Raw genomic sequence first — 26,681 nt, 5'->3', positions numbered from 1 at the left:
CCCTTTTCTTTAATTAAGATGTTCATAGCCAGAATGGAATTGAGTCATGAAATCATAGGAAAATTTCTGCATTACTAAGTCACTGTTGCACAGACTGTACACTGAGGTGCCAAAAAAAATTATTCCACATGGGAAAAATATATATAAAAAACAAAGATGCTTTAACTTACCAAATGAGAAAGCGCTGGTATGTAGATATACACCATAAAATAAAAAACACACAAACACACACACAAATATTCAAGCTTTCGCAACCCATGGTTGCTTCATCAGGAAAGAGGGAAGGAGAGGGAAAGACGAAAGGGTGTGGGTTTTAAGGGAGAGGGTAAGGAGTCACTCCAATCTTGGGAGCGGAAAGACTTACCTTAGGGGAAAAAAAGGACAGGTATACACTCGCAAGCACACAGACACACATCCATCTGCACATATACAGACATGGGCAGACATATCTAAATGCAAAGAGGTTGGGCAGAGATGTCAGTACAGAGGTAAAGATGTTGTTGAATGACAGGTGAGGTACGAGGGGCGGCAACTTGAAATTAGCAGAGGTTGAGGCCTGGTGGGTAATGGGAAGAGAGAATATATTGAAGGGCAAGTTCCCATCTCCAGAGTTCTGATAGGTTGATGTCAGTGGGAAGTATCCAGATAACCCGGACGCTGTAACACTGTGCCAATATGTGCTGGCCGTGCAACAAGGCATGTTTAGCCACAGGGTTATCCTCATTACCAACAAACACTGTCTGCCTGTGTCCGTTTATGCGAGTTGTTACACAGAGGTGGCAGTAGTATCGTGAACACAATGTATGAAAGGAAAGGGCAGTGCATTTGGGAGCTGTCTTTTGTACTCAGTTTATTCATGTGAAATGGTTTCTGAAGTGATTATGGCTGCACGATGGGAATTAATAGACTCTGAACACAGAATGGTAGTTGGAGCAAGATGCACGGCACATTCCATTTTGGAAATCATTATTAAGGAATTCATTATTCAGTTATCCACAGTGTCAAGAGTGTGTCCAGAATACTAAATTTCAGGTATTACCTCTCCCCAAGGACAACACAGTGGTCAGTAGCCTTCACTTAATGACCGAGAGCAGCAGCGTTTGCATAGAGTTATAACTACTAACAGACAAGCAACACTGCATGAAATAGCTGCAGAAACCAATGTGGAACATATGACAAATGCATCTGTTACGGCAGTGCGGCAAAATTTGGCGTTAATGAGTTATAGCAGCAGACAGCTGACATGAGTGCCTTTGCTAACAGCACAGCACATCACATCACATCACTTGCAGTACCTCTCCTGGGCTTGTGACCATATAGGTTGGACCCTAGACAACTGGAAGACTGTGGCCTGGTCAGATGAGTCCCAATTTCATTTGTTATGAGCTGATGGCAGGGTTCAAATGTGGTGCAGACCCCCACAAAGCCATGGACCCAAGTTGTCAACAAGGCACTGTGAAAGCTGGTAGTGGCTCCATAATGGTGTGGATTTGGTTTCCATGGAATGGACTGGGTCCTCTGGTCAAACTGAACTGATCATTGACTGGAAATGTTAGTGTTCAGCTACTTGGAGACCATTTGCAGTCATTCATGGACTTTATGTTCCAAAAGAACAACGAAATTTTTATGGCTGCATCATGTTACCGGGCCACAACTGTTCACAATTGGTTTGATTAACATTCTCGACAATCTAAGTAAATGATCTGGCCATCCAGATTCCCATCACGAATCCCATCAAACATTTATGGGACATAATCAAGAGGTCAGTTCGTGTACAAAATCCTGCACCAGCAACACTGGCTAATCATGGATGTCTAGAGAGCTAGCATGGCTCAATATTTTTACAGGGGACTTCCAACGACTTGTTGAGTCCATGCCATGTCAAGTTGCTGCATATGCCCTGCACAAGGTGGTCTGACATGATATTAGGAGGTATCCCATGACTTTTGTCACCTCAGTGTCTAAAAGCTTTAGAGAACTATCAACCTTTTAATAGTCCCTGAGTAAATTATTAGCATATTACTATTTCTTGCAAGAGTCAAAGAGGAACCACATATCAGTAGAATAACAGCAGTACATGCTGCCTGTAAAATTCTAATTTGCTATCAATTTTCTCACACTTGCCACAATCTTTAACAAGTAACTGTTGCAACAGATGTGTGAAATTAACACCACATTATCATACATGAAAATTGCATTTCATGTAATTTAATGGATGGCATAACTTTTTAGGTAAAAAGACGGGGGCTAATAGAAATCCTTGGGTAACAGAAGACATATTGAATTTAATCAATGAAAGGAGAAAATACAAAAATGCAGTACATGAATCAGGCAAAAAGAAATACAAACATCTCAAAAATGAGATCGACAGGAAGTGCAAAATGGCTAAGCAGTGATGGCTACAGGGCAAATGTAAAGATGTAGAGGCGTATATCACTAGGGGTAAGATAGATACTGCCTACAGGAAAATTAAAGGGACCTTTGGAGAAAAGAGAACCACTTGCATGAATATCAAGAGCTCAGATGGAAAACCAGTTCTAAGCAAAGAAGGGAAAGCAGAAAGGCGGGAGGAGTATATATAGGGTTTATAAAAGTGCATTGTTCTTCAGGACAATATTATGTAAATGGAAGAGGATGAAGATGAAATGGGAGATATGATACTGCGTGAAGAGTTTGACAGAGTACTGAAAGACCTAAGTCGAAATAAGGACCCGGGAGTAGACAACATTCCATTAGAACTACTGACAGCCTTGGGACAGCCAGTCCTGACAAAACTCTACCATCTGGTGAGCGAGATGTATGAGACAGGCGAAATACCCTCAGACTTCAAGGAGAATATAATAATTCCAATCCCAAAGAAAGCAGGTGTTGACAGATGTGAAAATTACTGATCTATAAGTTTAATAAGTCACAGCTGCAAAATACTAACACAAATTCTTTACAGAACAAAGGAAAATTGTAATTCTGTCAGAGACAGCAAAGGATCTGGAAGAGCAGTTGAACGGAATGAACAGTGTCTTGAAAGGAAGATATAAGATGAACATCAACAAAAGCAAAACAATAATAATGGAATGTAGTCGAATTAAGTCGGGTGATGCTGAGGGAATTATTTTATACGAGGTGTTCAATCATTACTGGCGATTCAAGTGTGCTAACCACCGGGCCACCTCACACGGTAATAGATTACGAGTGGTGCCATAAGAAGAGAGGAAGTTTGGAATCATCCAACCAAGATAAATGAAGTCACAAATATTGCAAAAACTGAAAGAGGTGTCTGCAGCAGCTCAAAATGCATTTTCAGTTAGTTGGCAAATAGCTAAGCTCTCGATCACATGTTGACAAATTCCACCCCCAGACAAGGAAGTGTTTCTTGCTTTCAAGTAGATTTCTGAATATTAGTGAACAGACATAGCCTAGACAGACATCTAGTGTTCCTTAGACAATACAAAAAGCTCACCCACTGCACCAGACATTTCACCTGGAAAGAGGTGCACAGACAGACAGCATTATCTTTCTGTACCTGCAACAGGTCATAACGGCTACCCCAAGTGAGTGTCATATTTGCCCCTCACTGATGTATAAGTTTTGTCCAGACTGTAGGAAGTGCCACAAATGTCACCAGTGTTCTCATGTTACTTGTGTACCAGAGCATGAGAAAAGTGGGGCGAACTGATACACTGTGGGAAGTAGAGCCTGACTAAGTATCGGTGTTCATTTTAACTCCAATGTTGGCAGAACCTGGCCAAGCAACTAATATACTCCTAATTGAGTTGAATATCAATAGTATTATGACTCAATTTCAGGCTGATGCAGGAGCTGTAGCTTCCTTGATTAACCATGAACTTCTCAGTGTTTGGCCTCCCCCTGCCTGCAGCCATCACAGTGGCAGGTTATTTCATATTGCTGACAAAAGATTCTCTTGAGAGAGAGCATTACTATATGGGCAAAATACAAGAATGTAGAAGGGTAAATCACCTTGTGTGCTGAACTTTCTCCATCACCAATAAACCTTTTTGTTTTGATGTATTTACTACATTTGGTTTCCAAGTATTGTAAGAGGTGAACCTGGTGTCAACCTTGGTACTATTCCAAGATTTAGAATCATTATCTAATAATTATCAGCAGTTACTCCAATCAACAGTGGGTACGGCCAGAAAGTTTTAAGCTTACATGTCACTCACACAGTCCACTGTGCCTAAATTTTGTCATGCACAGCCAGTCCCATTCACAATGTCGGACGCAGTAAAGGCTGAATTAGACAGGTTGCAGAAGTAATTCAATCTGGGGGCAGTTTTTACCCACAGCTTTAAAACAAACAAGTAAACTATTTTCTTGTGTTCAAAGGTTTAACCACAAATGAGGTAATTAGCACTGTATTCACTGAGTTATGAAAACTGGTTCTAATTACCCAATAATTAAAATAAATGAAGAACGTAAAATATTGCTCTTTTTCCACAAATTGTGCTGGAGTGTTTGCACAACAGATGTCCATAGGCTCACATTTTTCATTCCCTTCCACAGAATGGCCCAAGATGGAGCATGACTGACTACAACAGGATAATGGACAATGAGACAGTTAAATGCTGCTTTGTAGTCAATTCAATGGAGAAAGTATGAAGTGTTACAGTAAGCAATGATTCTCCAAATTTTTAGTTAAAAAGAAATTGTAATGAAAAGCGAGATGGTAAAAACGTTTACAGGAAAACAAAAAAAATTAAACAATGTCATTGAGGAGAAGATTGGTTTTCTCAGTATGGGAAAGAATGATCAAGCAGGAAAAGTTCGTATGTTCGACTAAGATCTGTAGCTTTCAGGATATATTCCTTCCCTGCTTCGTTCTACTATTAAATTTAGAATGTTTCACATAGTAAATGCATTAAAGCTCGCAGATTATTGGCACTTGGTACAGGGGTAGGTAGTTGACCCTCAATACAAAAAAAATAATACCTAGTGCATAAATAGGCAGAAAATCCAATTACTGTTTGATTTCACAACTGGAGATCAATCACAGGAAAAAGTCAAAACTGTAAAATATTAAAGAGTATGTGCTCACAGAAATTTAAAGGAGAGTGAACACACAAAACTACTCGCAGAAAAGGCCGATATCAAACATACTCAATGAGAGAAGCCTAATGAAAAATAATTTTTCGCATGAAGGGGGTAACTTACTAAACCTTCATTTGAACAATTCTGGGCATTGTTCATTACCTAGCACCCTTACCAGATAAGCCATTACACAAAGGTGGGCAAAAGTAGTTCAAGGATTATATGAAATGCACTGATTGTTGGTGTAGCAACCATTTGTCAATGTACACATTTATCAAATTTAAAGACAGTTCACATTCAGAATATTTTGAGATACATATGTTTAAGTGTACATGCATCATTTGAAAATGGACACTAATTCCAAAACTGTCCATTCATGATGTGTCAATAAATTCTAATTTTCGACAAGAAGTTTACAGTTTCTGCAGAACAGTGATTTTAACTTTTAACGATTTAATAGGGGCTGTGAAACGTGTACAGAAATTATTCAAAAATAATTCACTGATGCTTATTTGTGAATCATTTATTTCAATAACAACAGCTGAAAACAAAACAATTTCAAAAAATTTAGAATCAAGTATATGTAACAACAACTTACTTTTGGTGTATCTCCACTCCGAATCATTGCTTCAATGGTAGTCAGTAGCTGACCCCTCTTAATACCAAAATCATCAATGCTGCCACGTTTTATCAAAATAGCGATCACCTAGAACATAAAGATTAAGTGAGAGAGTGAGATAGATAGATAGAGAGAGAGAAAGAGAGAGAGAGAGAGAGAGAGAAGGGAGTGGCAAGGAAGGTGATTTGGTCACAATCCATATAGTTAATAGCAAAGTCATCAATGTTGCCATGCTTTATCAAAATAGAAATCACCTAGAACATAAAGATTAAATGAGAGAGAGGGAGGAGCCTGGAAGGTGTTCTGGTCACAATTCATGTAGTGGAAGGCAGCCCACAAGAATTACCGATGCTAAGGTACAGCCACTTTACTGCCCTTGTATACATCTTTCAGCTGTATATTTGGCTTTCACAAAGTAACAAGAAGCTGAATGCGCAACGAGATAGTGAGATTCAAACCAAAGAGAAAATTTACATGAAATTACTGGAAAGCGTGTGGCAAAAATTATAAAATACAGACAATTATAAAACACTGTGCATGGCATGGACTTCATTGCATTTCAAGATTTAATGTTTTCCCAGTGCACCGAAATATTTAATATCCCTCAGGTATTCATACAGGTGGCGTCGTTCAACAGGCATGATATTTCGAAAAGCCAATTTCTTGTCATCTTCAGTTGTTCATGGAGGATGAATTACCTCTGATGGATGCTGACTTTATATACCTTCACCCCCCCCCCCCCCCCCCCCCACACACACACACTTTCATGCACCCTCCATCTGGCCACCTCTGAGAATGATCTGGGTGTGGTGGTTGGGAAGCACACCACCTGGTGGTGGGGGAAGTGCGGCGCCGTGTGACGGATCACAGACCACAGTACTTCTGCAGCTGTATCCTGATGGAAGTGGTTTTCTGTGTAAACAGCTGCTGTGCTTTGATCATACTCCGGGCTTGGTCCCAGGCCTTGCTTAATGGAAAGCTGCTGGCCTTATTTATTGGCTCATCATGTAGTTGGATCTCCATTGTCTCTTTGAGAATACAATCCCAGAAGGTGTTTGTTTGCTGCGACAATTTTGTGTCATCATGATTCATCACATGTCTGTGGAAAATGCAGTGCTCTGCCACAGCAGAATCAGCACCTCTTCTGCATTGTTCAGATCATCTGGCCTACATATACGATATTTCGTGTGCTTTGTGCACAAGTGTGCTTAGAATGCCTCTTCCTTTCATATTTCCACACACAGTTTTCTACAGGCGTTTTACAAGTCTACAATTGTCTTCTTTCTTATAGGCAGTTCACCTGTTATTAAAAAGTCCATACACCTTTTAACTCATAGGTATTTTAATGGTAAAATTTTTATAAGACTTAATATGCTTCCCGCAAACAAAGTTTTTTTAAATGTTGCGACTAACTCAATCACCTTCCTTTTTACAGCTCCACTAATCCCATCAGTACCTTATTTATGAGCAATAAGGCTCATAGCTCCACCACACTTCACACAATTTCTTTCTCTGGCTATAAATCCGTACAACATGCACCACTTCAATACAGTGCCTTCGTAATCCTTAGGGATGAGGTTACCGCAACAAAAGTAAAACAGATTCGTTCACCACTGCTGAAAACGCAATGGAGGGAAATTGTATTAGCCATTCAAAAGAGAGTGCATTCTCAAGCTGACGTCATCTGTTTCAATATTTCTCACTGGCTACTTCAAGAACATCAAATGCAGCATTAACAACTATGGTTCCTTCAGAGCTGTTCAAAAACTGAGGCAAGTTAGAGGAGAAAATTTTAAGTGACTACACGTACAAATATAAATGTTTTTACTGAAACTTTGCTTTGGGTTGGGGGGGGGGGGGGGGGGGGGGGGGGGGGGAGGGGTATGACCCTCATGACGTGGCCTCCCTCCCTTTGCATCTGCACCTGTCAGAAGTATCTATGCAGCACATAATGAAACTACTGTGAGAGCTTTAATTACTATCTATACATCACAGCCAATACTGTAACAAATTGAGAAACATTACCATTACATAGAACTTGGGCTATATTACATATTGCTCCATCACCTCAGCTTACATTTCATATTCACATTCACTGGCTTACCAAGGACACGCGCGCACGCACACGCGCACGCACACACGCACACGCACACACGACCCTATTCACATAAATGTGAGCACGTGTATGTTTGACATGCGGGCTTTCAAAACAGAAAATGTGATGAGTGGCCTTCAACAACGTACCCTCAGACTCAAGAGTTGAAATATTAGAAGTTTTGGCTGGTTTCATTGTCTAGAGGCTGGAATACATGGTTGCCGCATTACAAGCCAAATACTGTTGAGTCTAAAGTATACAATATGAATTTAAACATGAATTGCATGACCGAAGGTTCCTATCACTTGGCAATTGCGAATTTTGAATGTGACATAGAAATTTATAAATAAAAGATTGCAATTAAATAAAATCTGCAGGTACCATTTTTAATGAGATTAAGTGATGAGTAAGATAGCAGAAGTACCTTTAAGAATGCTGTTTATTAATGCAAAACACTTATTGGTGTTGATGGTCCAGCAATTAAATAAAATACAAATTGAATAACAGGGAAACAATAGATTCCTATGTCACGTAATTAGTTACGAACAACAACATAGCTTGCGAGATACTCTTTTGTAAATGCATACTACGAATATATTTATAAGGGTGCTGCTACTGTTTTTTCATGTAACTGTGGAGTACTTATGGCCTGACGTGATCAATAATAATCGGCCACTTTGACCTCTGACAACACATGTACTATTCAAGTTACATGCTTGTAATTCATACCGATTTATGTTTACACTAATAGCTTTTCTAAAGACACTTTGACCGACAAAATCGGATGAACTGTTTAGATTTTGGAAATTCATTGCTGGGTGTTACTTGTATAATTTACAGTCAGATACTTATCTTTAGACTAATAAACATATTGAAAATCTGATTACTCCATCAGAATCATCATGCAAATAATGGTAATGTACATGTTTCATTTTAAGGTATCATTATTCCTCTGGCTACTATTAATTTCTACATGAAATGTGAAATGTCTACTATTATGGTTTCACAAAGTCCGCCATCTTTGGCACTCCCTGCATACACATCTCCTTCATTGACACAAAGCACAGTCCTTGACATTGCATCAACACAGAATTCCCAGCCACTCGGTCGGCCTGGGCCATGTGCTGGGGCTACCCCTCTTGCACCGGCCGATGCTCGGCACCATGCAGCCGCTGCCCGCCGAAAGGCTCATGCGGCCACGCTAACTCCAAACTTAGAATATTTTCAGGGCACCACAACTCGCCTGTTACCTCACACACCTCCACTTATTAACATTCTGGCTTGCCAGAATGTTTATAAGTAATATCCTTCAGTTCATCCAAGTACATATAAAACAAATTACAAAGAACAGAATTAAAGGATTAAAACGCCAGGCCAATAATGTTTACAAAATTTTTGTAGTAGTGTGGGAGCACCATGAATTTCGAAATAAACTTAAACTAACATAAATTATGAATTGAACAGCATATTCAATAAATGTCTACATTTCAGTTATGCATTAACAATTTTTTGGACAAGAAATATATTTTTTTAATGCACTTTCACTTACACGCAATTTTTTAAGCACTTCTTGTGTCACTCTAAAAGCATTTTTTGTCTTATTGGCTTACTCATACCACCAACTGCAGTTTTAATCTGAACGCCGGTGAATGGGAAGATTACCTGTTTCCTATTTTTGATCATGTTCATAAAACTTTCCGACACTGCTGACACACTACTACCTGAATCTATCAGTGCATCTACCATTTCTTTGCCAACTTTAATTTCAATAATTGGCTGTACATTTACCATTTCTTTTCATGCTAAACATTTCTTCCTTACTAAATCATTTTCTACATCTCGTCCCTTCTCTTTCACCAATTCTAGCATACACACATCCTGTTCTATCCATCCCTCCATCTCATGTTCATCCTAAAATAATTCATTAATTATTTCCTTTGGCCCAAATTCATTCCTTCCCTTTTCTAAACCTCTAGCAATCTTAAATCTTCTCTCGTTTCCACATATGCAACAGTAACGACCGTAACAACATCAATCAGTCACACTAAAATCACACTCCTCCTTCATATACCAATTCATACGAACTTCATTACACAAACTATCCCCATCCATGCTATTTACTTCAGCCCAATCTAAATTTTCTGTTAGTTCTTCCACACATTTCGCCAATTCACTACCCACAGTATGCACAACTTTACTGTTTTTCCCCCTCCAAAATATCGGCACTTGCAGCTTCAACAAAATTACACATCAATTCACTGTTAAAGACTATCTTCCTGAAATAATACATCAATGCCTAAGCCATCATCACCATAAATACTCCTCTCAGCAACCTTATCTGCTGATACACCATTTAAATCACTACATAAATTCAAATCAGAAATCTTACTTTCCTCCGTTGACAAATTAACTTTACGTGAATCATAAACTTTAACCTCCACCGCTACATTACACACTTATAAATGCATACTACGTCTTCACTGCAGAAGCCATGGAAATCTCAAAAGTGCCCAAGTCACCACTACGAAATATTTCTATCTCCTGCAACCATGCGCAAAACTGCTCCACTCTCTTTCCTGTGACCGTATGTTGCTGCTTCCCGTCCAACACTCTTGTGTCCAGCACTTCCATCAAGTCTCCCCATTAACGAGCACTGTAATTGGTTAGAGTACTCCCGCCATGTCTTCAAGCCAATGCACACTCATAAACATATTGAAACACATACGAAATACTGGCTTTATATTTAAATATCTTGAAATTAAATAAATATTCCTACGGCTGAACCATAAACATGCTTTAACACACATTATTAAATACATACACAAATCAAATAAACTCATATCAAAGGAATAGAAACAAAAGGTACGCCAGTAGCCTAATGTGTCTGTTCTTTCTAAAACACAGTAAATATTTAACCAATTTCTTCATGAATAGTATATATCAGATATAAACAAAGACATAGACACACATATATATTTATAAGTTACCGTTTTTTTGTGTAACTGTGGAGTACATATGGCTTAATGCGATCAATAGTAATCGGCCACTTTGACCTCCAATAACGCATGTACTATTCAAGTTACATGCTTGTAATTCATACCAATTTAGGTTTATACTAATAGCTTTTCTAAATACACATCAATTGACAAAATCAGATGAAACGTTTAGATTTTGGAAATTCGTTGCTGGGTGTTTCTTATATAATTTACAGTCGGTTACTAATCTTTAAACTAATAAACATATTGAAAATCTGATTACACCATCACAATCATCATGCAAATAATGGTAATGTACATGTTTCTTTTTAAGGTACTATTATTCCTCTGGCTACTATTAATTTCTACATGAACTGTGAAATGTCTACTATTATGGTTTCACACAGTCCGCCATCTTTGGCACTCCCTGCATACACATCTTCTTTGTCGACACAAAGCACAGTCCTCGACATTGCATCAACACGGAATTCCCAGCCACTCGGTCGGCCTGGGCCATGTTCTGGGGCTACCTCTCTTGCACCAGCTGATGCTCGGCACCACACAGCCGCTGCCCGCCGAACGGCCCGTGCGGCCACGCTAACTCTAAACTTAGAATATTTTCAGGGCACCGCAACTCGCCCATTACTTCACAGACATCAACTTGTAATGGCCACTCACAGGCACCAGGTGGCAGCACAGCAGTGGAGGATATATACAGCAAGTCGGGGGCATGCAGAAAACAGTGGAGCTGTTGTCATAATGTGGAAACAGATTGATGTATCCGACATCCAAAAGAGCACGATTGTTGGCTTTTAGGGCAAGGGTAGAACCATTTTTGAAATGGCCAAGTTTGTAAACTGTTCACGTGTCACTGTGGTTAAAGTACACCATGGATGGCAAAATGCCACTATCCAAAACACGCACCGAGAGAACTGCGGTGCACCACAAGCCATAGATATCAGTGGTGAACAATGGCTGCAGAAGTGTAGAGGTGATTAGACATGCAACTGTTGAACAACTGACTGCCCAGATGAACCAAGGGGCATGTCTCCTCAAAGACTATTCAGCGAACATTGCTGCGTGTTGGCCTCTGCAGACGGTGTTTGGTTGATGTACCCATTCTGGCTGCCGTTCATCAATGACAAAAGCAGGAATTTGCATGCCAATACCACAACTGGATGTCCACTGAGAGGTGACAAGCGGACTTTTTAGATAAATCATATTTTGTGCTTCATCAGACAGTTAGCCATTGGTGTATAGGTGTGAAATGTCTGAAAGGAAAGGGTTCAGGCCAAAGAATCGAATGTTATGATCTGGGGAATGTTTTCATGGCATTCCCTGAGTGATCCTGATAATTGAGGAAGGCAAAATGGATCAGTAAAAGTATGTATCTATCCTTGGGAACCATGTCCCCCCTTCATTCAGTTTGGTTTTCCTTGGTATGCTGGAAATTACTAGTAGGACAATGCAACGTGTCACACAGCTCACAGTGTACATGTGTGGTTCAAACAACACCAGAATGAGCCTACTATAATCCGGTGGCCACTAAACTCCTAAATTAAAACCCAATCAACAATCTGTGGGACCAACTCAACTGGGCTGTATATGTCATGGATCCTCAACTGAGAAACCTAGTGCAGCTGGCCACGATACCAGAGACGTCATGGCTCCACATACCCGTTGGTACCTTCCAGAACCTAAATGATTCTGTTCCTGCACGTCTCACAGAGGTTAGCACCACAGAAAGTGGTTGTTCATAATTTTGACAGGTGGTCACAATAATGCAACTGGACAGTGTATACCAATAATAGAAACATCAATATGCTACAACAGCAGCAAATGAAGAAAAAAATGAAATGATTGTATGGCATTTATTGGTCAGGATATCCCCTTCGGGGTTCAGCCGCTGTATTGCAAGTCTTTTTAGATGGCATCAGTTCGGCGACTTGTGTGTCAATGATAATGAAAATTATGATGAAGGACACACAACACCCAGTCCCCTGCTGGGAATCTAACCGGGGCTATTGTGTCCTTGTCTTTTGTGTGTGTGTGTTTGAAAGGGGGGACGTGAGATGTGGAAGAGTCGGCGAGATTGGGAAGGCGCGGTGGCATTGCATGGTTTGCTGAAATATAAGTGATCTTCACCAACTTCAGTCACTCCTAGTCACAGAAAGGTCTTCAGGAGTGTCTAGATATTTGTTGTTGGTATGAAGGATACGCACAAATGAAAGTAAATGACTAAGCAGCCACAAATATAAAATATGGCACTTTACACAACTATCGCAAAAATATACACCTGAACACACTTTTTTCTTTTTGTGTTTCATCTAAGATACTGCTGAACCTCCTAAGTAGCAAGTGCAATGATCTGTTACAGTTCAGACCAGCAGCATTTATTAGTTCCAAACAAGAGGTTTATCATTGCTCTAATTCCAAGGTCACTTCATCATTTGTAGATTTTCAATAAAGATGAATATTGTGGAACACAAATGTTTTTTGGATGAATAAGACCTTACATACCAGTTTCACTATGGGAAGTTTTCATCAGATGGCTGGTGGCAGTATATCAGTTCTGCACACTAGAAATGGGACTAGTTTTGTAAGCCAATGTGTCCCAACTCGATTGCCTCACAGTTTGCTGCATCTAGCATTATGAGATAAGATGGCTTCACTCAGGCACAGAGGCCCTAAAAGCCACATCCACACCACATGAAAGCCTCATAGAAATGGATCAAACAGAACCTGTTCGCATCCCAAGTTGTTCTGAGGCACTGAAAAGCATTCAGTGTAAGCAGGGTGTCACATTCAACAGCATTTAGAAGGTCTCACTTTCAATATCCTAGGGTCAACAGTTGTTGCAGTTTTCAATCCAATGTGAAGGTCAGTAGCCTTAATAGCATTATAACTTAAATTAAGGTACGCATTCACAGTTCAATGAAATTGACTTTACACCAAGTACAGTAAACATTGTGGCTCAGTGGTAATGCGCCAGACTATACCTGAAAGTCTCAGGTTCAATCACCAGTCAGTCTTGGAATTTTTATGTTTCACTTTTCACTTTTTTTGCCTCTGCCATTGTTTGCTAACATAAAAACTGTCAAGTTTCACTGGAGTTAGGAGTCCATGGTAAGCCACAGTACCACTCATAACTGGCTGAATCAGTCAGTTACGAGATCGAAGGAAGTACTGGCATCACAATTCCCAAAGGACCATGTCTAGTAAAGCAATGTGGTGTTTGAACCAACCTTTTGGTTGATGATGACTTTACTATTTTAGATGGTAAAAATGAAAATATACAGAGGTCCTCAAAAGCTAATATAAAACCAGTGCATTCTGCAGCTCTCTTTTCTTTTCCCAGATGTCGGGTATGATAAAACGCGAATGGACAGACAGAAAGACAGACACAGGGGTACCAAATGGGAAGTTTTATACAGAAACCACAGCACTCAGCAGTCTCTACAGTGTATATTGAAAAAAGTCCCACTTGGAATCTGTCAGCACACAAACTCACATTTGCTGCTGAAGGAGTGGCCTAGAGGTAGGTGCTGGCCCCTATAATTTTGACTTTCTACCAAATGTCTTTTAGTGCCCATGCAATACAATGGAACTAAATTAGTCTTGTGTGATATTCAGTTCAAGGTTATGTATTATCAGGGACTACAACACACTAAGTATAACCAGTACTCCAACACCAGCTGAGTAGCACTGCTGCATGGTGGTAGGTGGTGGTTGGTGGTTAGTGTTTAACGTCCTGTTGACAACGAGGTCATTAGAGACGGAGCGCAAGCTCGGGATATGGAAGGATTGGGAAGGAAAGCGGCCGTGCCCTTTCAAAGGAACCATCCCAGCATTTGCCTGAAATGATTTAGGGAAATCACGGAAAACCTAAATCAGGATGGCCGGAGATGGGATTGAACCGTCGTCCTCCCTTAAATTCCCTTAAATAAACTATATGGAAAGTCTACACAATGTGATTTTCTCTCTGCAGATTCTTAAAAGCACAGTAACTATGACGAATAATGAAAATCAAATCTGACCTTTATCATTTAAGGATATCAAACTATAGGTTGCGAAAGAATCAAATTTTTTTTCACCGAATAGTTTTCTTAAAATCAGATGTTAAGTAATTCACAGCTGCTGTCACGTCTGCTCCACTGCTTTGCCAAGAAGACACGTTGGCTGTTGCTCTGTGTTGTGCGTGCTGCAGTGACAAGATTCAAACACGATTGAATTCAAACGTCGCCAGTTGCAGTGGGAGACAGGCAGTGACACAGATGTCACTCACGTAGGACACTTCCATAAGTACACCTGTGGTAGTGTTTTGTCACCTGAAGCTATCGCACACTGTTGCTCGCTTCTGTCGCTCACGTAGAACACAGCCTTAGACTAATTGTAAGTGAAAGAAAATTCTGGAAAAGGGAGACACTGATTCAACGTTAAAATGGAGTTGTGACAAAATCTGACGATAGAATTAGTGACTTAAATCAGTTGGAATTTGGTTTTAATATAATTTGCCGGTACATCTGCAGTGCAAATTGAAAAGGCAGATCCTGAAATTCAGTTGTAGCCCACTGACTTATTTGCAAATCTTCCACAACAATTTTCCTTTTGAACAGTTCCTGCACGTGTTTAAAATGGTTGTTAGAGTCTGCAGTATTTTTCGGATCACATACCCATGTGAAAATCCCCCCCCCCCCCCCCTTCCCCAATACTGAAATTAACAAAATCAAATCCTAGTAGTGCAGTCTCAATGGTGTTCATCTGCCTTAAGCAAATAATTTGACGACCAGCACTCTAGCTAGCACATGAAAACAGTATTCTTTCCTGTAACAGTTACACAAGGGTTTGCTATCAGTGTTTTACATTGTAAATGAAAAAATGTCTCTGAAAACCAGTAAGTCATTGATTCGCCTGTCTATTGGCACATCACAACATTTACCCTTAGGTAATGTGCCCTTTTAACTTAGCTATGACTCAGCTGACGCATTTCACCATTACTATTATAACACAAATAATGCAAATAATTTTACTGCAATCCGCTTACAACAAACATATGTGGTGCATAAGCTAATTTCTTTAACATAGGCTTACCTGCAATAATTTGTGATGAACAAAAGATGGCATCGTTTTATGTAGTGCATACTCCATCAAATAAGTTAATAATGTTTCCTTCTCTGCTTCAGGTAACAATACCCACTCTCTAATCAAAGCTTCTTTCAGCAAGTTTATTGCTTCAAATAAAACATGGTCCACTTTTGATGTTTCTGCAAAAGGTCAGGTTGAAAGCATGAGTTATATCTTGAAATTGAAGGATGCGGTAAAATGTAACATAATCAACTGCATATTAACTGACAATTGCCATCAACAGAAGTACAGGAAAAGTATAATTCAGCACATTCAGAAGAAAAAAGAAACCAATGCTACACTGTCAGTCAAGAAGTAGCTACTTATGTTCTTTAACAATTCATTCCTTAAATAATAGACAGCAGCATAGAAATACGTAAAAAAAAAAAGACTTTTTCTTGGCACATTATTGGTGAATTTTAGATAACGAATTTCACTCAAACGAAAATGAACAATAGGACAATAAAAAATGTAATTCCAAAACTCAGAATATAATGAGGAAAAAAAGTGTTAATTAGTGTTCCAGGAAATGCAATGATTGTATGACATCATTGGCCAGGTGACCCTGTCTGGTGTTGTTCGGCTGCCTGGTTCAAGTCTTTCTATTTGACGTCACTTTGGTGACTTGCACGTCAATGAAAATGAGATAAAATAAATAGGACAAGACAGACACCCAGTCCCAAAGTGAAGAAAATTTCAGACTTGGCTGAAAATTGAACCCAGGACTTATCAAAAGAGAGACAGTGATGCTAATCACTAGATAACACACTGTGGACTAGTGTTTAACCATAAAAAAGGAGACACACCTGACTATACACAGGAATACAGCAATCCAGAAACCATAAAAAGAGAGAGAGAGAAAACTAATCAACAGTCTACTAACCTCACTGTGGATAGTTGGTCCCAAATCTAGCCACTGTATTCCACGGACTTCTCAAGAAATGATTAATCACCAACGACTAACGACAGCTGAATCGCAATCATTTTCAAAAAATATTATGACGATGAATTTGAATAATTATCAACCTATACTTTATGTAATGTTTGTTTATTATTATTAGCTTCCATCACAAATACACACACATATTTGCACTTCAAGATGGCAACCATCAGTGTTGCCGTCATACTATTGCTTAGAAATGAATACACAGAACGACATCTAAAGATGTCAAACCAAAGTACCACCTTTTACTTCCGTCATTCTGCAAGCACCTGCTGAAACTACTGGAAAACTGCCCATCATTAGGTGACACAGCTTCTATCATGACATGTCCTATTGTGTCAACCAAGTAAGACATCAGAATTACACTGTGCCTTTGGAATCAAATTGCTATTTATACACTGAAGGCTAAATTCAAGCAAGATTCAGGGGGCCAAAACAGAATTGGAGGACTTTCATGGTTGCCCATTTATCTCGTCTGCAAATCACGTATATAATACGTTGACTGAACCAGGTAGACATCAGGATAAAAGGGCTAAAAACATGCAAAAATGAAAATCGCTACAAAAATGCTAAAAATTTTCTTCATAACTGAATATACACCCATCAATGCTGGATGTACCCACATATGGTGAGATGTAGAAACACGTAATGCACCCAGGAACATTTTCAATCATGACTGCTTTCGTGGTCCAGGCATTATTATGGTGTGGGGAGGCATAACGTTGAATGGTTGTATTGATCTCCAAATCTTTTGAAATGGTACACTCACCAGTCTACATTATTGTGACACTGTGCCCCTTCCCAGTGTGTGTCTTTCAAGGGGTGCATTCAGCCCTGAAATCATTTTTATGGATGACAATGCACAACCACATTGAACAGCGCAGGTGGAGCAGCTCTCAGCCCGAGTGGGTACTCGGCAAATAGACTGGTCTGCCCGTTCTCCCAATTTAAATCCCATCAAGAACGTATAGAATGCATTGGAAAGACATATCATAGCACATTTGCATGCACCAACGACCACCTAGCTGTTGTCAACAGTACTGGTGGAGGAATGGAATGCCCTACAACAAGAACTCCACACCAACCTTGCAGCTAGCATGAGAGTAAATTGCAGAGCATGTATTATCATCCACGGTGATCTTACACCCTATTAAGAACCATGTACCACCTTTTGTAATGTCCGAGTGACAATCAGGAATTCGGGGAGTTCAGTGTAATTATTGTGTTTGAATAAAAGTGTCATTTCTGTTCATCTCATTATGTCTTTGTTTCAGTTACCTACTGTACTATACTATAGCAGTTCATTCTCAGTATGGTCTAAGTATCATCAAGCTATGTTACTTGGCAGTGACACATTGTGTGAAAGTTAGTTTCATCCTTTTATCTTTTGAAAGTTATCAAAACATTTTACTGTCATTTTAATTAATTAAAATGTTTTTATAAGAAACATGTTACATGTATTGAAGTATTTTCAGCTAATACAATGACTGAGATAATTCAGTTCCTGAGAATTCTTTTTAAAGAAAGTGTCCAAAAGTAAGTTGAGCAGTGCTCTTGTATCAGCCTTCATGAGATTAGTTCAGGGAAGGTATCCTCCACAAAACCTATCATATCACTGCACACAAGAGATGGTCCCGGCTTCCAATAAACGTTAGTAACATTGGGGATAATTTCTAAAAAGGAAACTAAATGTGTAAACTTGTATCATATCAGAAAAACTGATAAAGTAAAATCAGTAAAAATACTGATATGAAGAGAGATGAGTAATTTCATGTAGTTTTATGTTACAGCTGAAAGTGTTCTACATTACAACAGAATCAACTTTTACTATGTGAAAATTTAAGTTATAATCCAGAAAGTGTCTTCCATCAAAAGCAATTAATTAGAGATAGATTGAATGTTTGCAATCGGTCTTATACTGACAAAAAGGAAAATGAATTAAACAGAATTATATCACAATTATTTATTTTTTTTGTCGTTTGCCTCAAGCAATTTAATAAAACCTTAGAAAACCTGTGACTGGATGGCTCAATAAAGATTAGAAGTGTAACCATCTCAAGTAGAACTCCAGTGTCTTCAGTATTGCGCCATTTTTCTCAGCCATACATTCATAAGGGGGCAGTTCTCGCTTCAGAACTATTGCAACATGAAACTGGATTTGTGGAAGGTCAACACAAAGTGTGACATCTGGACTCCTTACACAAATGCTAACATACAGTAATTGTCTGATATAAGTAACAGTAGACTGTGATCTTTCAGTACACATTTGGCATTTGGAAAGGCATATAATACAAAATGGATCAATTTCACATCTACAAGTAACAAAGTAGAATGTAAGATGCAAGCTGACGACAGCCCAAAATTGTAACACTTTTTCTTTAATTGAGAAAATTGAATTGGTGAACCAGATGGTTGGCTTTAACACCACATTGCAGGATGGAGATAGTGTGCCTTTTTCTTCCTCTGATCTTGGAATTCGCTCACCTGACCAATTGGTTGGGACTTAGGAGCTCAACACACACTATGAACTGCACATCACACTTGAACTTCGTATTCTCCACATCCTTAGAGCATAATGCAAAAGCCACATTAAGTACCAAAAAAGAGTCTATGGCCAATCATGTGTCTGAACTTCAAGGTTTCAGATTTGTAGTCAAGATATGTATCCACTTAACCACCAATATGAGGGGATAATAGCGCACAAGAAAGAGGGAGAGGGGGGGTGATAGTCTGTCTCATTATCAATCAAATGCCTCATACATTAATATAAGCGTTATAGTAAAACAGTCAGAGTAAATCAAATATGGTACGACACTGATTCTATAATAAAATTCAGCAAATAATGGAAGATTAAAGTGTATCTTAAATTGGCTCAGGGGCAGAGGAGCAAGTGAGAGTCTTGTCTGGCTGTTCTCATGAAATAGACTTCAAGAATAGTGATACAATTCTGTGAGATGAATGAAACTGTAACTAGTACACTTATGTTATGGCTATCACCAACACTAATATGCTATGATCTGACTTTAACAGTGCGTTGCTCATTCACTAGGGTTTCAATTTTTGTGCTCCATCATAAGTAATCACTACAACAACAAAGATACATTAAAGTATAAGAAGAGAAAATAAATTGCTACCCACCTAACTTTGATCTTTATGAGGCAGTATTAATACATTATAAAGCAGTGCCACAAAGAGAGAGAAAAGTTTTTACCTTTCATAACTCACAATTTTTTCACGACATGTGCCTGATATGCAACACGCCATCAGGATACGAGGGCTATCCACAAAGTACATTAAGTTTTGGAATTAAAAATAAATAAAGTATTGGAATTTTTTTATCATATACCACACTTAAATACTACTTTTCTACATAGTTGCCATTTAAATTAAGGCACTTATCGTAGCTATGGACGAGCTTAGAAATTCCTTCGCCGTAAAATTCGGCCGCCTGCGCCTTCAACCATGTGACGACTGTCTTTTGGGACAGAAAAGGTGTGATTTTTGTGGATTTACTGGAAAGAGGCACTACAATAAACTGTCAAAGGTATTGCAAAACTCTGCACAACCTCAGAAGAGTAATACAAAACAAGCGCAGGGGAAAGTTGGGCTCAAAGATCTTGCTGATTCACGACAATGCCCAGGCCCACACGGCAAATGCCACTCGTGAAGTTCTCGAATCTTTTAAGTGGGGGTTGTTTCCTCATCCACCGTACAGTCCCGACCTGGCACCGAGCGACTTCCACTTATTCACAGCAATGAAGAAGTGATTGTCTATGCAGCGTTTTGATGACGATGCACAGCTTCAAGAAGAGGTAAGCACGTGATTGAATGCGCAGGTGGCCGAATTTTACGACGAAGGAATTTCCAAGCTCGTCCATCGCTATGATAAGTGCCTTAATTTAAATGGCAACTATGTAGAAAAGTAGTATTTAAGTGTGGCTTTCATCTGTATATAATAAAAAAAAATTCCAATACTTTATTTTTAATTCCAAAACGTAATGTACTTTGTGGATAGCCCTCGTATTTAAGGATGACAAAACATCACAAGATATGAAAATGGAATTCTCCCGTCCCTTTCTTTATGGTCTACCACTCAGTTGTGCAAGGATAAGGCTTTGGCAGAATTCAAATAAGTTTCTCGTATTCCTCAAAACTAATCTAAGGAAAATCACAGCAGCCAGACCATGATTTGCAGCCATCTCCTCCCATGATTTGCAGCCATCTCCTCCAGAACACAAGTCCTTACACAACACTGAAATAATTTTGTGACATGAATGAAACTAGTACAGTTTTTTTGTGGCTCTAGGCAATACTTGTAGGCTAGGATCTTTTTTTAACAGTACATTTATCACCAATGCACTTACTTTGCTGGAAACTTAAGAATTCTTTATTACCCCCAACCTTTTTCTTCTTTCATTATACAGAGAAATTATTGACATAAATAGACTTATTTTTCATCTGTTGATTATCTCAAACTGACCAGTTTTGGCCAGCATTGCTCATCTTCAGATCCTTTCTCTACAGAGTAACCAGTCTTAATGGAACAACCAGTTTCACATCACCCAAATCCAGTCAGTTTGAGATAGCAAAACAGCAATTAACAGACAGAAAATAAGTGTTTTCTACAAACAGCAATTGTGGATAACTCACTGTTGGCAAGTATGTCCAGTTTTGATAAAATAATTGACGTAATGATCAACCAACAACAATGAAGTGAAAAATCAATCCATAAATGATCACACTTCCCCTACTGCTAATAAAATATTGGTTGGTTTAAAGGCAGGAGAAGTGACCAAACTACGAGGTCATCAGTCCCTTGTTCCTAATAAAACAATGCCACACGTGTGAGAATAAAACGGACGAAACATAAAACACAAAATGGAAAGAAAGGAAAAGCCACAAGAATGAAGGGAAGGCAACAAACACTAAAAGAAACAAAAGAGGACAAGAAAACAAGAGACACTAGAAACAGAAGAGAGTAAAACATGAAATCAGATTACAGTGGCTGGACAACCACGAGAATACAAAGGGAAAGTCAGCCACTTTGCAACACATTAAAACCTCCACCCTAAAAGCACTAGGGTGGAAGACGAAGAGGGACAAAGGACATGCGCTAAAACCTACATACAAGAATAAAACCCACTGTCATGGATAAAACGTAAAACGGAAGCTGCTGTGGAGACATTGTCGCCCACCACCGAAGGCAGGGTGCTGGGAAAGTTGAAAGTCTGCCGCAGAGTGGCTAAAAGTGGGCAGTCCAGCAAGAGGTGGATGACTGTCATTTGGGAGCCACAGCAACACTGAGGTTGGTCCTCACAACGGAGTAGGTAACCATGCATTAGCCACGTATGGCCAATGCGGAGCCAGCGGAGGACAACTGATTTCCTGCGAGAGGCCTGCATGGAAGACTTCCACACATTCATAGTCTCCTTAAAGACACACAGTTTGTTGTGCGTGCTGTTATACCATTCTGTCTCCCAAAGCCGGAAAACCCTGCAGTGTAAGACAGAACGCAGGTCAGCTTTGGAGATGCCTATCTCCAGAAGCAGTTTCCGCATTGCCTGTTTGGCCAGCCTGTCGGCAAGTTCATTGCTGGGGATTCCGACGTGTCCTGGGGTCCACACAAACACCACGGAACGGCGGGACAGTTCCAGGGCATAGATGGAATCCTGAATGGATGCTACCAGAGGGTGGCGAGGGTAGCACTGGTTGATAGCTTGTAGGCTGCTCAATGAGTCAGTACACAGGACAAATGACTCGGCAGGGCATGAGCGGACGTACTCAAGAGCACAAGATATAACCGCCAGCTCTGCAGTGAAAACACTGCAGCCAAATGGCAAGGAGTGCTGCTCAATATGTCCTCCATGAACATATGTGAAGCCTATGTGACCATCAGCCATTGAGCCGTCAGTGTAAACCGCTTTAGAGCCCCAGAACATGTCAAGAATCGACAGGAAGTGACAGCGGAGAGCAGTGGGGTTAACGGAGTCCTTAGGGCCATGCAAAAGGTCCAGATGAAGTTGTGGCCAAGGCATACACCATGGAGGTGTACGTGAACGGACCACAAGTAGAGGTGGTAAAGGGAAGGACTCCAGTTCGGAAAGAAGGGACCGTACGTGAACAGCAATCGTTAAGACCCGATCTGGGACACCGATGCGGGAGATGGACTGTCACAAGTGGGAAAAGGAGATGGTAATTCGGATGCTCAGGGAGACTACAAATGGGTGCTGCGTAACTGGCAAGCAGTTGCACAAATCTGATCTGCAGTGAAGGGACACCAGCCTCCACCAGGACGCTGGTCACCAAACTCGTCCTAAAAGCTCCTGTCGCTAATCAGACACCACAGTGGTGCACAGGGTCAAGTAAATGCAATGCTGAAGGTGCAGCCAAACCATCAACCACACTCCCATAGTCAATTCGGGATTCGACAAGAGCTCTGTAGAGCTGCAACAGCGTAGAGCGATCTGCACCCCAATTGGTGTTGCTCAGGCAACTAAGGGTATTGAGATGCTGACAGCACTCCTGCTTAAGCTGATGAAGATGAGGGAGGTAAGTCAATCAAGTATTGAACACCAGTCCTAGGAATTGATATGAGTGGATAGTCATTAAGGTAAAGTGCGGGTTCCAGATGAACGGTACATCGCCGACAGAAGTGCATGACACACGACTTTGCGACTGAAAACAGGAAGCCATGGGCCAGAGCCCATGACTGCGCCCTGTGGATGGCAACCTGGAGGCGCCGCTCAGCAACAACAGAACTGGAGCAGCAGTACGAAATGCTGAAGTCGTTTGCATACAGAGAAGGTGAGACGGAGGGCCTGACAGCTGCTGCTAGACCGTTAATGGGTACTAAAAATATAGAGACGCTCCATACAGAGCCCTGTGGGACTCCATTCTCCTGGATATGGATGGAACTATGGGAGTCACCAACTTGGACACGGAAAGTATGGAGCAACAGGAAGTTTTGGATAAAAATCGGGAGTGGTCTCCAGAGTCCCCACTCATACAATGTGGCAAGGATATGATGTCGCCAGTTCGTGTTGTATGCTTTACATAAGTCATAAAAGACGACAATCAGGTGTTGACATCTGGAAAGGCTGTTCAGATGGCAGACTCGATGGACACAAGATTATCAGTGGAAGAGCGACCCTGGCAGAAGCTGCCCTGACATGGAGGCAGCAAGCCATTTGATTCCAGGACCCAACCCAACCGCTGACATACCATACGTTCCAGCAGCTTACAAAGAACATTGGTGAGGCTGATGGGCCGATAGCTATCCACATCAAGCTGTGGATGCTATCAGGCCCAGAAGCTGTGTTGGGGCAATGTAGAAGGGCACTGAGGAGCTCCCACTCTGTAAATGGCGAGTTACAGGATTCACTGCAGCGTGTAGTGAATGAGATGACGTTCCCTTCCAGCTGCCGTTTGAGTGTGCGAAAGGCTGGGGGGTAATTCTCCTACCCAGAGGCTCAAGAAAACTGCTCAGCAAAGTGCTCGGCAATCGTGTTTGCGTCGTTACATAACTCGCCATTAATGGTAACACCAGAGACAGCTGTTAGAGCCTGATACCCGAAAAGACGTTTTATCTTTGCTCAGACTTGGGAAGGTGACGTGTGGTACCCAATGGTGGAGACGTATCTCTCCCAACACTCCTTCTTCCGTTGTTTGATAATGCAGCAAACACGGGCACGGAGCCGTTTAAAAGTTATGAGGTGCTCCAGGGAAGGGTGCCACTTATACTACCGTAGAGCTCGCTGACGCTCCTTAATTGCTTCAGCGACTTCCAGCAAGCACCAAGGGACTGCCTTACGCCTGGGGCAGCCTAAAGAGCGAGGGATCGTGTTTTCTCTGGCTGGTAGGACTTCACTGGCTCAGTCTCCAGGACTGAGGACAAGCGTGAAGCCCTACGACCAGCTGCTTTTGGCTCTTCAGCCACTGGTGGGAGTTGTCTTTCCCACTAGAAGAAACCTGGGAAGGGAGTGACCCAAGGGACCCCTTCATAGAGAGAGAAGCCGAAGAAGACTTACACTTCTCCAGCTCAGAAGTGGGGACGGATGTCCCTGATCGTTGGGAGGGTGTTGCTCCTGGAGTAAGTGGTGCAAGAGCAACAGGGAGGGAAATGCCCCCCCACCATCAAGGGGCAGGTGTAGTCTTCCAGCTCTGAGAGGTGACCTGGGTTGGCACAGCTGATGATGTCAGAACTGTTGTAGCGGCGGCATAAGACGATGTCATACACACAGGACACAGGCGTTCAAATTTTCTCTTAGCCTCAGTGTAGGTCAGTCTGTCCAGGGTCTTGTACTCCATGATTTTCCTTTCTTTCTGGAGAATCCTGCAGTCAGGCGAGCATGACGAATGGTGCTCTCTGCAGCTGACACAGATGGAAGGCAGGGCTCATTGAGTATTGGGATGTGATGGGCGTCAATAATATTGACATGTGATGCTGGAACTACAGCAGGCTGAACTTCCAGCACTTAAAGGGCCGCATCGGGGGAGGGGTATAGGGGCTTTACATCACAGCAGTAGACCATCACCTTGATATTCCTGGGCAATGCATCACCCTCAAAGGTCAAGATAAAGGCACTGGTGGCAACCTGATTATCCTTCGGACCCCGTTGGACACGCCAGACGAAATGTACACCTCGCCACTCTAACATAGCGCACAGCTCATTGTCGGACTGCAAAAGAAGATCCCCGTGACATATGATACCCTGGACCATATTTCAGCTCTTATGGGGCCTGATGGTTACAGAAACATACCCCAGCTTGTCACAAGTGAGTAACTCCCATGACTGGGCAGAGGATGCTGTTTTGATCAAGACTGACCCAGATCTCATTTTGGACAAGCCCTCCAACTCCTCGAACTTGTCCTCTAACTGCTCAACAAAAAACTGAGGCTTCATCGTCATGAAAGATTCCCCATCAACTTTTGAACATACAAGGTACTAAGGCATATAAGATCCGATGCCATCCTTAGCCTAACGTTCTGCCCATGGTGTGGCCAGGGAGGGGAATGATTTGGGGTTGTACTTCTGTGTGTTGAATTGAGCTCGTGATCGCATAGAGACTGCTGGTGTTTCACCATCAGTAAGAGATGATGGACTACGCTTCATTGCGTGTCATCTGCCCCGATGTTACCCAATCCGACCAGGGCCTTCTCACGGGCGCTACCCAGCCACAGGAAAGGTCACCCGGCAGGATGGCCATTGCCAGGAATCCTGATGCCCCAGACGGATGGGCATCTACACCTTGATGTATGTGGGGAGTTAATGGTGAAGGCATCAGCAGAGCAATCCCTGTATGGTCAGGGGGCTACAACCAACAGTGTACATGGCGGCCCCACCACAACGGACTGGCTACCATGCTAGATATCAGGTGCAAAGAAGTCCGTGGTCATCGTTGATGCAGAAAACTACACTGCCTAGTGCATAGTGGAAAACGCACCCAGGAAGGTGTTCTCGCCCAAAAGATGGAGAATGGGCAGCACTGCAATGCGACAATGAGAAAGTAGGGTAAATATCTCAATGAACGATGGACACGATGCACCTTGTAAGGCACCCTTCCCCAATTGGCTCGCTCTTCGGGAAAATTTTGAAGAATGGAGGTCAAACTCTACAGGGGACCGTCACATAAAAGCCAAAACGTGCGCAACTCCATTTAGTCGCCTGGTATGACAGGCAGGTATACGTGGGGGGCTATTCTAACTCCTGGACCCGCAGTACGGGGGGCAGGGGTGCTAATAAAATTAAAAATTAAATTGCAATAGGATATGGAATCCGCTATGACTGTTATCCTACCCATTTTTAACTGGCTCATTCCATCCCACATAAACGTATATTTGTTTATGGTTAATTTCCACTTTTCATATCCTCATCGGAC

General features: G+C 41.2%; 1 protein-coding gene across 1 annotated transcript in view; it reads right to left on the bottom strand.

Annotated features, from left to right (window-relative positions):
• Positions 1-26,681, bottom strand: part of LOC126298730 (exportin-4-like) — a 196,533-nt gene that overhangs the window by 151,783 nt on the left and 18,069 nt on the right. The window contains exons 3-4 of the mRNA XM_049990169.1: positions 15,827-15,999; positions 5,645-5,752 (exon numbers count right to left, since the gene is read on the bottom strand). Of these exons, the coding sequence (XP_049846126.1) occupies positions 5,645-5,752; positions 15,827-15,999 (281 nt within the window). The remainder of the gene's footprint in view (positions 1-5,644; positions 5,753-15,826; positions 16,000-26,681) is intronic.

Source organism: Schistocerca gregaria, chromosome X (assembly GCF_023897955.1).
Source record: "Schistocerca gregaria isolate iqSchGreg1 chromosome X, iqSchGreg1.2, whole genome shotgun sequence".
NCBI classification, from domain to species: Eukaryota; Metazoa; Arthropoda; class Insecta; order Orthoptera; family Acrididae; genus Schistocerca; species Schistocerca gregaria.
This window is presented reverse-complemented; position numbering and strand designations above follow the sequence as displayed.